This window comes from Chiroxiphia lanceolata, chromosome 2, assembly GCF_009829145.1.
Source record: "Chiroxiphia lanceolata isolate bChiLan1 chromosome 2, bChiLan1.pri, whole genome shotgun sequence".
Taxonomy (NCBI): Eukaryota; Metazoa; Chordata; class Aves; order Passeriformes; family Pipridae; genus Chiroxiphia; species Chiroxiphia lanceolata.
Genome location: NC_045638.1, coordinates 91617091 through 91629368, shown reverse-complemented (window position 1 = coordinate 91629368; position 12278 = coordinate 91617091). Strand labels below are relative to the sequence as shown.

Here is a 12278-nt window from a genome sequence, read left to right as displayed (position 1 = left end):
TTTTTTCCCCCCCAGTTTCCTGGGTGAAGACAAGCCAGTCAGGCCTGTTTTAGATGGTAATTTTGTGAAACCTGGAACACTACTGTGCTTCATAACATCTGGCAGAAAGGTTACAGCTACTCAACTCTGAGTCATCTTAAGAAAAGGTTTATCTTATGCAATTTGGGAAAAGTAGTATGTGGTCATGTAATTTAGGAATTTAAGAGAATGCATGTGCCTCTGAGCAGAATTATATTGTATTGACAAACTTAATATTATCATTTATTAAACTTAATGGCACAATTTTGCCTCTTTTAAATTGTTACCTGACATAGTTTCAGTGAATTGTGAAATATATTACCTAGCTGTTTCATTTTACAAGTTGTAAAAACAGTACAGATCTAAGCAAATGGAATCAAACGCTGTGTATGTATTCAGTGTAAACATATACATAGATATTACCAGTCTTCTGCATAAATAGTTAGCATTATGCAGATATGTGACCAGAGAAAATGCAGCTACTTTTTTACTTAACTAACTTCAGCAATCTTTTTCTTAATTAATAGGTATATGTCTTCTAAAGAATTATTAATATTCACACACATATTAATCTACCACTGCTACAGACAAGTTGAGTCAGGTTTATATGAAAATATACAATTCCCCTACGATGAAATGACATGCATAATATATCCGTCCACACTCATTTGATTTCTGCCATGCCCATTCTAAAATATGATTGTGGCTCGAAGAGTCACTGACAGGATTTTTACTTTGCTCAGCTCAGAGGAGAAAACATCTCCCCATGATTTGTTGTGTATCTTTCATCACTGTTTTCCTGATTCTCAAAATTCCAGTTAGAAACATCAAGCTGTGCTCCCAAGAGATATCAGAGGTGAGATGACACTGTTTTCTCTCTCTCTCCATTCTCAATTTGACATTGAAAACAGATAAGTCATGTTCTTCAAGCAAAACCTTTATCCTGACTACAATGAAGTCAGTTATGATTCATCTGTAGGTGTTTCTCTCCCTTGACAATATAAAAAACTCTTTCAGCCAGGCTTTGCTAATGCACTTTGCCTATGGCCTGCTAAAACTTGAAGCACTTTTTTCCTGGCTATAACAAGCCCTGGAGTGTGCTGTGCTGATTGTAAAGAGTAGAGGCTGTAATGGAGTTTTACATTTTCATTTATAGTCCAATCCTAGTGCACCTGGTTTGTGAGGCGAGGGGGTTTCTGGAGTATTAGTGACAGGGATTTTAGTTTGTATTTTAGTCTTGGCTTGTGGGCACTGGCTGGATTAAGGGTCCTACCTGGTGTAAGCCTTTAAACTCCTTTCTGTAAGGGTCTTGGATCTACCCTGCTCTGGGGCTAAGCCTGATAAATGTGAACATGATGAACATGCTCTTACATGAAGTGCACTTGACAAATAAAGAGGTAGTTATGAATTCCTAGTCCTAAACCCTTACATGAGTGTTCCATACCAAATCCAGCAAAACCATGCACTCCCACTCCTAGTGGTAGCCCCAGAGAGGCACAACATTAAATAGGCCACTATCTTTTGGGGTTTTTTTCCCCTTTAAAAGGGTCTCTGAAGCATCAAATGAGGAGCAGTGGGAGCAGCCCTATGGCCATCAGGTTGCAGTAAGAATGAACTTCAGCAAAGTGATCTCTGGACAGGATGATCAAACAAGTTTTCTATGCAGAAGCGTTGGACTCTCCCTTTTCTACACCCTTTGGATGTTGTTCCCAACTTTTAAAAGGGAGGGGAAAGAGGAAGAGAGGGACAGCAACCGAAAACTCTGTACCCCACCCTTTTCCCAAAAGTCATCTGATTTCCCGAAAATAGAGACGAGACCTGTGCACTCCCCCTGGCAGCCTGGGCCAGCAGGATTGTGCAACTATTTCTGGGAATTCCCCTTCCTGCCGAGAGCTGACAAGGCTAGCATCTCACCCGAGAGGGAAGGCTGGGAAGCCGCATCCCACAGATAGAGGGTGCTGCGATGTTGCGAATTAGAGCTCCCTTCCCCAAACCCTGCTTTGGGTGCGTTTGGAGAAGGGTGTGCACAGGAAGAAAAAGCGAAAGGTTAGAAAGAGAAGCGAAGAGAGAAGAAAACCAGACACGAACTAGGGAGAGAAGGTAAATATTGCAAACATTAGAAAAGAGAAAGGAAAATATTTCCAAACATTGCTGTCTGACAGCTGGAAGAGTCAGGACAAGCTGCTCCCCAACCCCAGGGTCTTAGAATGATTTCTGAAGTGCTGAGAAGAATGAATTGGGTACCTGGGGGGGGGGGGGGGACGGACGGGGGGGACGGACGACGTGTTTCTGTCTTAATTTGCTGTGCACCAGCATGGTGTCTGGACACCCTGATGGTCACAAAGACAGAGTGTGAGTACTGATGAGTACCAAGATCATCTCTCCATTTTGTCAATATGGAGCTTAAGCATCCCTTCTTGGGATATGCAGGAAGAGACAGAGATACAAACTTGCTTCTGAAGCAAAACATTGACCTAGTCTCCACAAACTGGAGTTTTAGGGTCTTTGACCTACTTAGCAGACACGCAGAAGCACAGGCAACATTAATCAGTTACACTGTTTTTTGTCCCAGATCGTAAATCCAAAGTCCAGTTCATGAAAGTTTGCAGAAAGGAAGAACTGCTTTTTCCAGATGTGGTGAGTTATTAAATCTCCAAGGGGAACTCAGGTTTATTAGTAATCTCATTTTATAAATTAGGTGTTTTTCCTGTAATGCTGTACTGATTGTCAGATCTGAATGTATCTATAGCCCAAGTAGCTTCAAGAACAGGACAATGAAGTAGGGAATAGGATTTAAGACCCTTGTGTTCAGCTCTTGCAGCATTACCAGCTCTTACAGAGCTTGAGAAAACCAGAGAGCACCATTGAGGTTGTACTCCTGTGTGAAAAGTCACAGGAGAAAGACAATCCCCACACAGGCCCAGCACTGGTCATTAAAACTCCAGAACCAGGAGCCCTGCTGCATGCTGCATACAGTTGAAGACTAGCTTTTTCACTGGGGACTGTGCACGTATGTGGATGGAGAAGCCTTCTGCAATGCCATCTTCCTTCCTCTTTTCTCAGGTACCTTATTTTCTTCTCTCTCCCTGCCTGGGCTGATGTGGCCTCCATGTATGGAGAGATCTTGTCACCCAATTATCCTCAGGTGTATCCCAATGATGTGAAGGAATCTTGGGAAATCCAGGTCCCTTCGGGATACGGCATTCACCTTTATTTCACGCATCTGGATCTTGAACCATCACAGAACTGCGAATATGACTTTGTGAAGGTACTGTCCCTGTCCTTGAGTGAGAAAAAGACATGAAGATGGGTTAGAGTACAGAACAGCAAAGCTGTGTACAAAGTTCAGAGCTGGAAAAGGAGTTAAGCACATCCTTCATGTTCTGAGCTCCAAGAAGCCCAAATAACTGAGTATATCTCCACTAACAGTCACTAAAGGATTTGAGTTTGCCTCATAACCACATGAGTGTTGTCTGCTAACTGATTGTCCCATTTATGTCCCCCCTCCCTATGTTTCTCCTATATTCATAGGAAAAGCCTTCTTAGGCATTTCTGACACTTCCCTATTGCAAGGCATATTCTTACCCAGTGAACTGTAGATGTAAAAGGACCATTTTCCTAGGATAATGGTTGTCTGTGCCTGAAATTATTCAGAATTAATCCATGAGTGGACATAGATGGTTAAATGAAATCAGAGATTGATTGGAAAGGATGGAGGTTAGAAACAATCCATCTGTTACGGATAGCGGGCACTCAGATAAAGTGCTGTGGTCCCTTCCACCATAGTTTTCTATGATCTATGTACCACAGACTTCTTAAAACTAGTTCTACTCCACGTTGTCCCATAAGGCACTAAAGATGGAACATTTCCACACAAACAGGCAGAAACAAGACCGTTCTACCCTGCCATATGTCTGTGTGAAAAGGCGCAGTAAGATCAGGTGCACCACCAGAAGGAGACCTTCAAGGAGGACTAGGGTGGGACTTGCTCTGTAATAACGTGTCCTTTTGCAACAAACAGATGAACCCGTTGGACTGCTCTTCAGACTGCCAGGGATTGGTTTTGCCATTTTGAATCACAGTGCTCATTTTTTGTACAAGTGGCCATGAGGAAAGGATGTTAACAGAGAACTGTCTGGATTAATTTCCATCTGAGAAGTTAAGACAGGTATTTCACAGCTGGGAAGTCAGTAGGAGGCAGCACTACTCAAGTGTCTCACAAATATCATGCAACTGGTTGTCTAGGGGCTCCATTCAGCTACACCTTAGCACCCATAAGCTGAAAGAATCAAGTGTTGGTAATCACACATGTTCCAGTAGCAAAGTAAGAGGTCTCTGAATTCTTCTGCAGATCCTGTCTGGTGACCATGTTGAAGGCGTGCTTTGTGGTCAGAAGAAACCTCGTGCCTCTGGCTCCTCGATTGTGGAGGAATTTCATGTCCCTTACAACACCCTCACTTTGAGCTTCCAATCAGACTTTTCCAATGAGGAGCGCTTCACTGGTTTTGCAGCCTACTATGTTGCAGTAGGTAAGGTTAAAACAGTCTCCTCTGAATCTTTGTAGTGTGCATGCTGGAGCAGGAAGAAAAACTGATAGAAGGGTTTTCCTTACAAGAATGCCTTATTTAAAAGAGATCCCAGCAGACAGGACTGCATTCCAACATGGCCAGTATAAATACTGTCTTAGAGATACCTTTTCCTTATTATCCTTTAGCGTTTGCTTCACTTTCTAATCTTTCTCTTGCCCTCAGGGCCCTCTCCTAATTTTGGCTGATTCCACTTTTCACACTTGCAGACTTGGATGAGTGCACGGATTTTGTGGAGGAGCCTTGCAGTCATTACTGTAATAATTACATTGGAGGTTACTTCTGTACCTGTCCACCAGATTATTTCCTCTATGAGGATAACAGAACTTGTGGAGGTGAGACATCTACATGAGCTGTGGTCAAAAGCAAGAGTTAATTTAGGCCAAGTGAGATATGTACTTGGAAGACCTTCTCTGCCATTTGTTTCAGGTATATTTTGGGGAAAAAAACCCAACCCAGTGCAAATCTGAACTGCAGTAGACTGTGATTTTGGAAATTTCTATTAACATATTCTTAACATTCTTATTTTTATTTTTGTGAAAAGGGAATTAAGAAACTATTAAATGACATTCTATAAAGACTGTGATGGAGACCCTTAGCGTACTGCTGTGTTTGAGTCTTTAAATCTCTAACAAAACAGGGCAGTTCCATAGAGACACAAAAGATGGCCAAGGGCCTGCTTGGCTTGAATCAAAAAGTTCCAAGGTCACAAACGGTGCATGTTGAAAGGAGTATAATATGAGGACCAGAGCATGATGAAAGGAGCCTAAATTGCAGGTGGAGGGTAAAAAGGAATGAAAGTCTGGCTAACTGGATAGACAGCGGACCTGGCTTCAGTTTCTTGGAGAGATACAATGTTGTGACATGGTTATTGCATGAAGCAGTTTGTCAGCAGCGCACCTGGACCGTTTCCTTTCTGAATCCTGCTTGCATTCCTTCCTTAATCCTAGTGAACTGCAGTGGAAATGTCTTCACTGAGCTCTCAGGGGAGATTGCCAGCCCCAACTATCCCAACCCGTACCCGGAGAACTCACGGTGTGAGTACCGAGTGGCTCTGAGTCCAGGCTACTTCGTGGTGCTGACCATACGCAGCGGGGACTTCGACGTGGAACCAGCCGACTCAAATGGGACTTGCCTCGACAGCTTAACAGTAGGTGTGGGGAGGGAGTCAGGGTGCTCTGGATCTCCCATCAACCTCCTTGTATTCAGAAAACTCTCTGACTGCTTAACTTTATTTTCAACTCTGTTGCCTTTTGGAGTTTGTGAGAATGCATTTGAATATGTACATATTGAGCATACATTTTACTCTTTATCTAAATACATTTGATATGTTTCATTTATTCTTGTTTGTTATTTTCCCAGCTTGTCTCTGGAAAACAACATTTTGGTCCCTATTGCGGCAGCAAATTCCCAGGTCCTCCTGAAATCAAAATTAGGAACAACATTCTTGACATAATCTTCCAGACAGACCATGCTGTACAGCACAAAGGCTGGAAAATACGCTACTATGGGGATCGTGAGTAAACACTTAGGAATGCCTTCACTCTGCTGCTGAGTTAGGGAGAGGGTTTGTTCCAGGTCAAATTCATGGTACAACAGCATATTAACATGCTCACTGCTGCTGATACTGAGTAAAAAAGAGGATGCCTGTTTACTAGAGAAAAAAATCACTGGGAGAAAGAAGTTGGGAGCTGGAAGGAAAGTAAATCTTGAACCAAATAATCACTGATTTCCACTTATCTCTTCAAAGCTGTAACCTGTCCTCTGAGTGTCATCCCCAACTCTGTTCTTGACCCAAAGAAGGACAGGTATATCTTAAAGGACAGTGTGAAGGTGACCTGTGTGGAAGGCTATGAAATTGTGAGGGTAAGTTACATAAAAAAGCATGTGTCCACTCTGGCCCTCTCAGCAACATCATGAGGCCATTTCCCATCAGGTGCCCTGAGTACCTTTGGGGACTCAAAGTTTTCAACACAGCAGTAGTAAGCAGAAACCTCTTCCAGTCACAGCAGTATTTTAAGGACACTCCATGGGAGCGCCTATATCAGATATATATCATGTCCAGAGATTTACATGGATCATGTGTTCTTTTTCCTAGCAACGAGATAGCATCACAAGTTTTCACTCCAGCTGTCAGGACAATGGTGAATGGAGCAACTCCCATTTGAGCTGTGTTCGTAAGTGACCCGTCTCTGTACTGTGGGAAGGAGACTAGAATGGAGTCTTTAGGCTATAGATCCACTATGTCTCCAGATTAGGTGAATGCTGAAGGACTGGGAGGTGAGCATGCTAAAGGGACAGAGAAAGCGAGCACCCATGGCTGTGCAGGGATCAGAGAAGCTGAGTGGTTCCCCATCATACAGAATAATCATATTGTTGAGTGAGGATACCCCTTTAATAATTTTTGTTTTGTTTCTACAGCTGTGAACTGTGGCGACCCCCCTCCTGTTGACAATGCCCAAGCCTTATATGTCTCTGAACTCCATGAGCCTCTCTATAAAGCTGCTGTCCGGTATCAGTGTGATGCACCTTACTATACTCTAGAAAACAAAGGGGATGGTAAGTATTTTCTCTACTACACAATCACATTTCTTTGATCAAAGGCCTAAGAAATGGTTCTGGTATTGTCATGGGGCTGGTATTATATCCCATCAGGTCAAGACTGGGAAAAAGTTCTTATTGGTGTGGGGTTGCAGGCAGTAGTTTTGTGTTGCCTCTGTGTTTAATACACTCTAACAATGTCTGTACATGGACTGTTGACCCTAAATGCATTAGCAAGTCCTCTCTCATTTGCCTTGTGAGCAAACCATGGAGGTTTTTGTCACACGTAGCACAGATTTCTGGTAGAAAAGTAAAGGACTCAAGAAATGTATTAAATGAGGTCTCTATAAAAAAAGGGATAGAAGCACCATGGTGGGTAGATAACAGCAATGTTTACCAAGCTGTGCTTGCTTAGGAAATGAGAAGGTTAATGCATCATATACAGTAATGCTACTTACCCTCTCTTCATCTTGATTATATCCTTATGGAAGTCCTTTTTTTTCTCATGTTTTCAAAGTGGTGTATCAGTGCTCAGCCAGTGGAGAATGGGTCAATGAAGAGATGGGAACAAAGCTACCAAAATGTGCCCCAGGTACTACCAAGAACTGTGTGTATATATGTGTGGCCTGTGAAGACCACTGCTTCTTTCATCCCTGTGTTTTTAAATTGTTGAGCCTGAAAGTACAGTTGATCCTTTCCTGTTTGAGTCACGTTGAACAGGGTATTTCTGAAAGTTGTGGGCCCCATGAGGCAGGAGAAAGAAGCTGGAAACAGAAATGCAACATAATAAGACATCTGGTATAACAGGGCCTCTTCAAGCATCAGTGTGTGTTTCTGCACCAGTTGCCCCACCTTCAAGTGTGCATATTCTCAAGTTGTTCAGTGCTTTAGATCTCCATCTTCATTGAAAGTAGCAAAAAGACTGACAGGTCAAAAATATATCTGACAATGCTGGACCTCTCTGTCTTCAGTCTCTCCCAGGCTACACTGCAGCACTATAGGGAAAGGCCTTTCACTACTCTGACTGGAAGTCATAGCCTAATCCCTTAAGGTTTAATGCATCCTTCAGCATTCAGCTACAGTTACTATGTCTTAAAGCTCAAGCAAGATCCTTGTCAAGGACCTTCTCATCTTCTCTTTGTGTACTTGGGAGACACTATGTCTTCCAGGGAGGGTAGTGCTCCTGCTCCTGACTGCTGGGAGTTATAGCTGGGTCTCAACTTCCAGCTGATGGAGAGAATTTTAAAACTTGTGTATACTGCACTCTGTTCAGCTTGCCCTCTTAGAGGAGGCAGCATGACTAGGCCTAGTTGTACATGAGGCCTGTTCACTACTTCAAACCCCCAAATCCTCATTGGCAAAGTACAAGATCCAGATGAAGATGATTCAACCCTCTTTAGGGCCAGCTCAGCCAGTGACTTGGACTGTATAAATGAACAGTGCAAAAGACAAATTGTAAGATAAAACTCAGGGAATTTACCACCCAAGAGGAGGTTACAAAGAACATGAAGCCAGACTCTTCTCGGTAGGACACAGCAATAAAAGACAATGACAGGCTCAAGTTGCAACAAAGGAAATTCTGACTGTATTTAAGGAAAAATGCTCCCCAGGAATACTGGAACTGTTATCCAGAGAGGCTGGCTAATCACCACCCTGAAAGATAATCAGAAGTCACCTGTCAAAGCCCCTGAGCAACCTGACTTCGTAGTTATGAGGGCGGGGGGAGGGCAGTTAGGAAGGAATAGGTTGAACTAGAGACATTTAGGCTTCCAGCCTAAATCCTGCTATGATTATGTGAAATTCTTTAGCAAACTCTACTTCATTCTAATTGGAAGCTACCTGCTGGCTATAGTTCCTTAATCTCTGACTATACGACTAAGGATTCAATGTAAACAAGGCAATGTGATAAGAAATCAATTTCCTAGCTATGTTAGAATGGCCAATCTTATTTATGCCCTTGGTGTTCACATTCTGCAAAATGTTACAGAACATTTTACTCAAAAAGCACAGTGCATCTCTGCAACCATAAGACCCACAGACGAGATCTCACACTGCTTAATATTTTACATACTAATGGAATGGAGAGGAAAAATGGTAAAACATCAGTGACAAACCTGAACACTTAACTTGAGAGTATCTGGAGTTCACCAAAAAAAGAAAAAAAATTAAAGAGCAGTGTTGTATTTCTAAGAAATTAAGCAAATATTTTTTCAAAGACAATTCCTTCATGTAAAGGGCATAATGAAGCAAAGGAAAAATGCCAGCTAGAAGGCAATTAAATGGTGTTACTGGTGGGGTGACAACTGGTTTCCAGAAAAAAGAATTTGAGAATGAGTATTTTCAGTTTAAATTGAGTATTGATAGTAGTTTTGATAAAATTTTCTTTAATTTCTCTGTAAATGCTAGTTGTGACCTCTGTGGCATAGAATATAAACACTGGTTACTCAGAACCAAAAATGATTTAGAGGACACAGGAAAGAGGCAACTATGGGCTTTTTAGCAGTACCAAAGAACCCCCTGTTTGTAACTGCTAATTCTCCCATCTGGTTCCTCTTTTTTTTTTCTTTTCTTTCCAGTCTGTGGGATACCTAGTAATCCCATCCGAGACAAAGCAAGGATTTTTGGAGGCACCCGTGCAGAAAAGGGCAACTTTCCCTGGCAGGTGTATTTCCATGACCCAAGAGCAAGTGGTGTACTCATCTCTGAAAGATGGGTAATGACTGCAGCTCATGTTTTGGAGGGATATGAAGAGCCCACCATGTATGCTGGGGTAGTCGATGTTAGTAAAGAATCTCTGGACTATAATGCCGAACGTCTGATCCCAAAAGCTTCATTCATCCATCCTGGTTGGAAGGAGGAGCCCGAAGAAACCAGGACCGATTTTGATAATGATATTGCACTAGTGAAGCTGAGGGATCCTGTGAAGATGGGTCCAAACATCTCACCCCTCTGTCTTCCCGGTAAATCACCTGAATATGAGCTGCAAGAAGGAACTCTGGGCTACATTGCTGGATGGGGCCAGAGAGAGAGAGGAAAACTACCTAGGGATCTTTGGAAGGCCCAGATTCCCGTGGTTAACATGGACAATTGCCGATCTGTGAAACCAGAGGGCTACGATGATTCTGTTGTTTACCTGTTCACCGACAATATGATCTGTGCTGGTGGGGGCAAGGACAGCTGTCAAGGGGACAGTGGCGGAGCCTATGCTATCCAAGATCCTCTTAATGACACACGGTACTACGTTGCGGGGCTGATCTCCTGGGGACCAAAATGCGGTACCTTTGGTCTTTACACCAAGGTAGTGCGTTATCTGGACTGGATTAGAGAGACCATGAGCAAGCACGAGGATGAAGAAGCTTGGCAGAAATAGCTCTTTTTCAGCACACATACCCTAGTATGATGGCTGTATGTTTGGGCTGGCTGTGATCCTGTTCACTCTGTGTATATAATGGGCAATATATAACACAATGTAACTCGTGTCTATGCTGAGTGGAGAGTCAGGAATATGTATCTGTTTCTCCCACTGTCGTCATGTCTGGGAAGGGAAATTCTCTTTTTTCTACTCATAATAGCTTAAGAGCAACATGTTGTTCTGAATAAAGAGCTTCCTTTCATTTTTTTCTGTCCTATTTTTTCCCACTTGGAGAAGACCTGGCCATGGCTCACCTAATGGGGAGATTTCAATGAAGACAAGAAAGAATAATTGTTGGTTCCCAATATACGTTCAGAGCCTGGTTTCTGATTTATGTATTTCCTTTACTGTTCAGAATATCTAACAGCATTAAAAAATGTCCAAACTGCCTTTTGTGCAATGTGCTATTGTGTGTGTATTGCCTTTCTTAGTCTAGACCTAGTTCTCCTCGAACTCCCTAAATTGTATGTCTAGTCACACTCTTGGTGCCAGCTCGCACCAAGCTATAACCTGTGCTACCTCACCTCTCTACCTGAGAGTCTTTATGAAGTTCTTCTGAGATGGTTGCATCTCACTGATCAACCATTACCAGCAATGAGGTCTTTAGACTTCTCAATCAAGCTAAACAGAACAGACATCTTCAAAATCCTTTTATTCACCGGTTCTCGGGCTTTATTTTTTCAAACTTTATGGAGTTAGATAAGAAATGAAGTTTGACTTTTCTCCCACAACACTCCTTCCCTTGATTTATGGCAGGTAGTGTTGTGGGAAAAGATTACCTGACAAGTGTTAGGGGTATTTTCTGCTCCAGAAGATCCCATATTACTCAATTCAGGACAGCAGAGGACAAGAAAAACAGAAATATAGCTGAATGGTCCAGGAGGAAGAGACAGAAAAAATACTTATTTAGCTGGGATTGCTATTCCTAGGAGGTTTTCAGATTCCTATGGGGATTTTAGGCAAACAGTCTATTCTCCATGCCTCAGCTTCCTAAATGTTCCTAGTCTCCTGCAAAACAAGAGTTTCCCTCTCCCAAACCAGGGTTTATCTCTTGGTCCTGTAAAACCCTATTTTTCCCTGCTCTTGTAGCCTCTCATGCTCCCTTACCCAGACAGATGGGAAAAATCAACAGAATCCTGATTCATGGAAATCATGGATGAACTTCTATCACCTATGCACTTTCACAGATCACTTCCTAGGGCATATTATCTCTAAAGCAAATGAGATATACTGACATCTGAGAAGATCTGGAGCTGGATCTCACAGAAAACAGTGCAAGAAGGTAACTATGACCTTACCCCCAGAGTTCTCCTGTCAAGCTCTTGCATACTTCATTTCTCTCAGTGACTCACAAGAAAATGGTAGGTCATTTTGCAGTAGCAAAAATAGACAAGAAGACAACTCCAGAGAATACCCACAACACAAGAGAGGTCACCTTCTCTTTGAGATAGCATCATTTGAGAGCTGCTGTCCTGCAGTTAAAGCTTTATTTCATATTATATAAAAACTCCACCCTCAAATCTTGATCAGTAAAGGCTCCTACACTCTTTTCTCCATGAGATTGGTTGTTGTCTTCCCTATCTTTTTGAATGTGGCATCACACAGACAACTTCTTTTCATCTCCCTTGAAGCCACTTGGGGTTTCAGACTGGGTAATCTAACAGTATTTTTTGGCAGGTGAGCAGCTGCCACAGGGCATTGTGGAACTGGAAACACTTTAG

The 12278-nt window shown here is 42.5% G+C and overlaps 1 protein-coding gene across 1 annotated transcript; it reads left to right on the top strand.

The window, feature by feature from the left end:
• The first annotated feature begins 1943 nt into the window (after nt 1-1943).
• On the top strand, nt 1944-10957 carry C1S (complement C1s). Its single transcript, XM_032680629.1, has 12 exons — nt 1944-2118; nt 2591-2655; nt 3082-3286; nt 4370-4547; nt 4814-4939; nt 5555-5754; nt 5967-6120; nt 6355-6470; nt 6703-6781; nt 7026-7163; nt 7663-7737; nt 9722-10957. Exons 2-12 carry the CDS (start codon nt 2651-2653, stop codon nt 10513-10515), a joined length of 2070 nt encoding a protein of 689 aa, XP_032536520.1. The 5' UTR covers nt 1944-2118; nt 2591-2650; the 3' UTR covers nt 10516-10957.
• Nucleotides 10958-12278: the final 1321 nt, after the last annotated feature.

What these genes read in the sequence shown, in the direction of transcription:
- C1S (XM_032680629.1), top strand. An exon ending in AGCCTACTATGTTGCAGTAG is followed by an intron (nt 4,548 to 4,813) that starts GTAAGGTTAAAA and finishes TCACACTTGCAG; the next exon opens with ACTTGGATGAGTGCACGGAT. An exon ending in GGATAACAGAACTTGTGGAG is followed by an intron (nt 4,940 to 5,554) that starts GTGAGACATCTA and finishes CCTTAATCCTAG; the next exon opens with TGAACTGCAGTGGAAATGTC.